The 1,878-nt window shown below is 38.0% G+C and overlaps 1 protein-coding gene across 1 annotated transcript in view; it reads left to right on the top strand.

The window, feature by feature from the left end:
• Nucleotides 1–1,878, top strand: part of CEP128 (centrosomal protein 128) — a 641,642-nt gene that overhangs the window by 553,727 nt on the left and 86,037 nt on the right. The window contains exon 20 of the mRNA XM_042782443.1: nt 906–1,000. Within this exon, the coding sequence (XP_042638377.1) occupies nt 906–1,000 (95 nt within the window). The remainder of the gene's footprint in view (nt 1–905; nt 1,001–1,878) is intronic.

Below are 1,878 nucleotides of genomic sequence, written 5' to 3'. Positions count from 1 at the left end.
TCACAGACAATACAGACACTGAGGAGTGAAGCTGCCCCCCACTAAACCTTTATTTATAGATACTGAAAATTGAATTTGGTATAATTTTTACATGTTATGAAATACCATTCTTTGGGGTTTTTCAACCAATTAAAAATGTAAAAGCCATTCTTAACTTGTGGGCCATGGAAAACAGGCAGGAGGCTGGATATGCCCCTCTGTCCTACTCTGCTGACCCCTGTCTCAGAATGACCTCATTTAATGGATAGCTCTCAGGACTGTTTACATTTTGAAAGGTGAACTGGGCTGGGTGAGTCAAAGAAGAAATTTCTGAGTTCTCCTTCAAGGAATAAGGCACTATTGGTAGGATGTTAAGTACTTCGGCAAATGAAAGTGTAATTTTGAGCAGTTACGCTCCTAAGCTTCCACAAAATCATGCTGTATCGGCAGTCTGGTGTCCACAGGTAAGGATGGGAGTGGTAAGAGTAGTTTCCATTACCACCTGAAACTACCCAGATTATGTCGGTTAACTAGCTCTTATTTTTTCCTTCATTTCCTAGACAGTGGAATTTAGGATTAGTTACTTCCAGTGATGATTTTGAATAAAACACAATTGAGGAGACACTGAATTAAATCACCACTCTTATTTATAGTCCTGCAGAGTAAATTGTTTCAAATTTCAAGTAATGATTTCCTTAAAATTGTGACTTGAAATGGGGCAAGGAATTATTTGAGGGGAACATTTTTAAAGTACTATGATGCTATTATTTTCTCCTTATAGAAATTTAAAATCTTGTTTGAAATTATAGTCCTATTAGTGTTATTTTCTAGAGCTATTACATATTTATAGTGCTTTCTTATTCCTTTAAAATAAAAGAGCTTTCCAACTTTTTTTTTTTTCCTGTACTCACATCTCTCTTAAACAGCCGAAGCTACTGTTTAAAATTCCATCTTGGGAAGATGCTAGTCAGACTGCAGTGAAAGATCAGAGTGAAGCTCAATTTGAAGAAAAAGCAGTTAAGTATTTCATAGGTAGGAATATTTAGGATATTGGAACTTAATAGTCAAAATACATCTGTATAATTTTAGGGCATACAAGAGAAGTCAACCTCCAGATGTGTTCCACCGGAGTGATTAAAACCTAAGTTGTTGAGTTTTTTTCTAAAATTGTTTTAGACAGTAATAACAGTGTACAATTGATTTTCTGGAGTTAGTTTTAAATCCTTCAACCACCTTTCCCTCCTTCCCTCTGCCTCTATATTGGAAAATGGAGATTAATAATAGTTTTAACCTAAATCAAGCCATATTGGGAGGTGGGAAAAACCTGACTCATGTCACCCAAATGTATTGTTTTCAAACTGTGTGTGTTTTGATTTATTCTCAGCTGCTGCCTCTCCCTTTAGTAGCAAATAGTGAGAGGTAGCTATGCTCAGAGGCACACAGAAGGAAAGTGGGAGAGAGGGATGAGGAGGAGTCCCTAAGGTTGTGGTCCTGGGCTTCAGTTCCCCATAAATATCGAGTCAATTACTTTGTTTGTAAATTAGGGTGTGGATTATCGGAATTGCTCAAAGGGAAGCAATTTAATTCCCAAAGTGGACAATTGGCTTGTGCCAGTTGGTGACTCAGCCATGTGACATGCATGATCATAGTCCACAGTCAAGTGTAATTCAAATATCGAGAAGGACGATGGGTTCCAAGGTTGAACACTCTGCATCCAGAAGCCCAGGAGCCTTACCCCCTTGAGGGAAACAAAGGAAATATCAGCCTCAGGGACTCTCATTGGAGCATCTACATTCTGACAGATACACACCTCCTTTAATACCTAAATGTGAAAACCTACCCTGTTGTTTTCCACAATTTTGCATAGCACAGACCTGCTCGTAAATACCCTAATTATCA

The sequence above is a fragment of the Orycteropus afer genome, unplaced genomic scaffold, assembly GCF_000298275.1.
Source record: "Orycteropus afer afer isolate SDZICR_OR568_19922 unplaced genomic scaffold, OryAfe1.0 scaffold00322, whole genome shotgun sequence".
NCBI classification, from domain to species: Eukaryota; Metazoa; Chordata; class Mammalia; order Tubulidentata; family Orycteropodidae; genus Orycteropus; species Orycteropus afer.
Note: the sequence above shows the minus strand (reverse complement) of the source record. Positions and strands in the feature narration are given on the sequence as shown.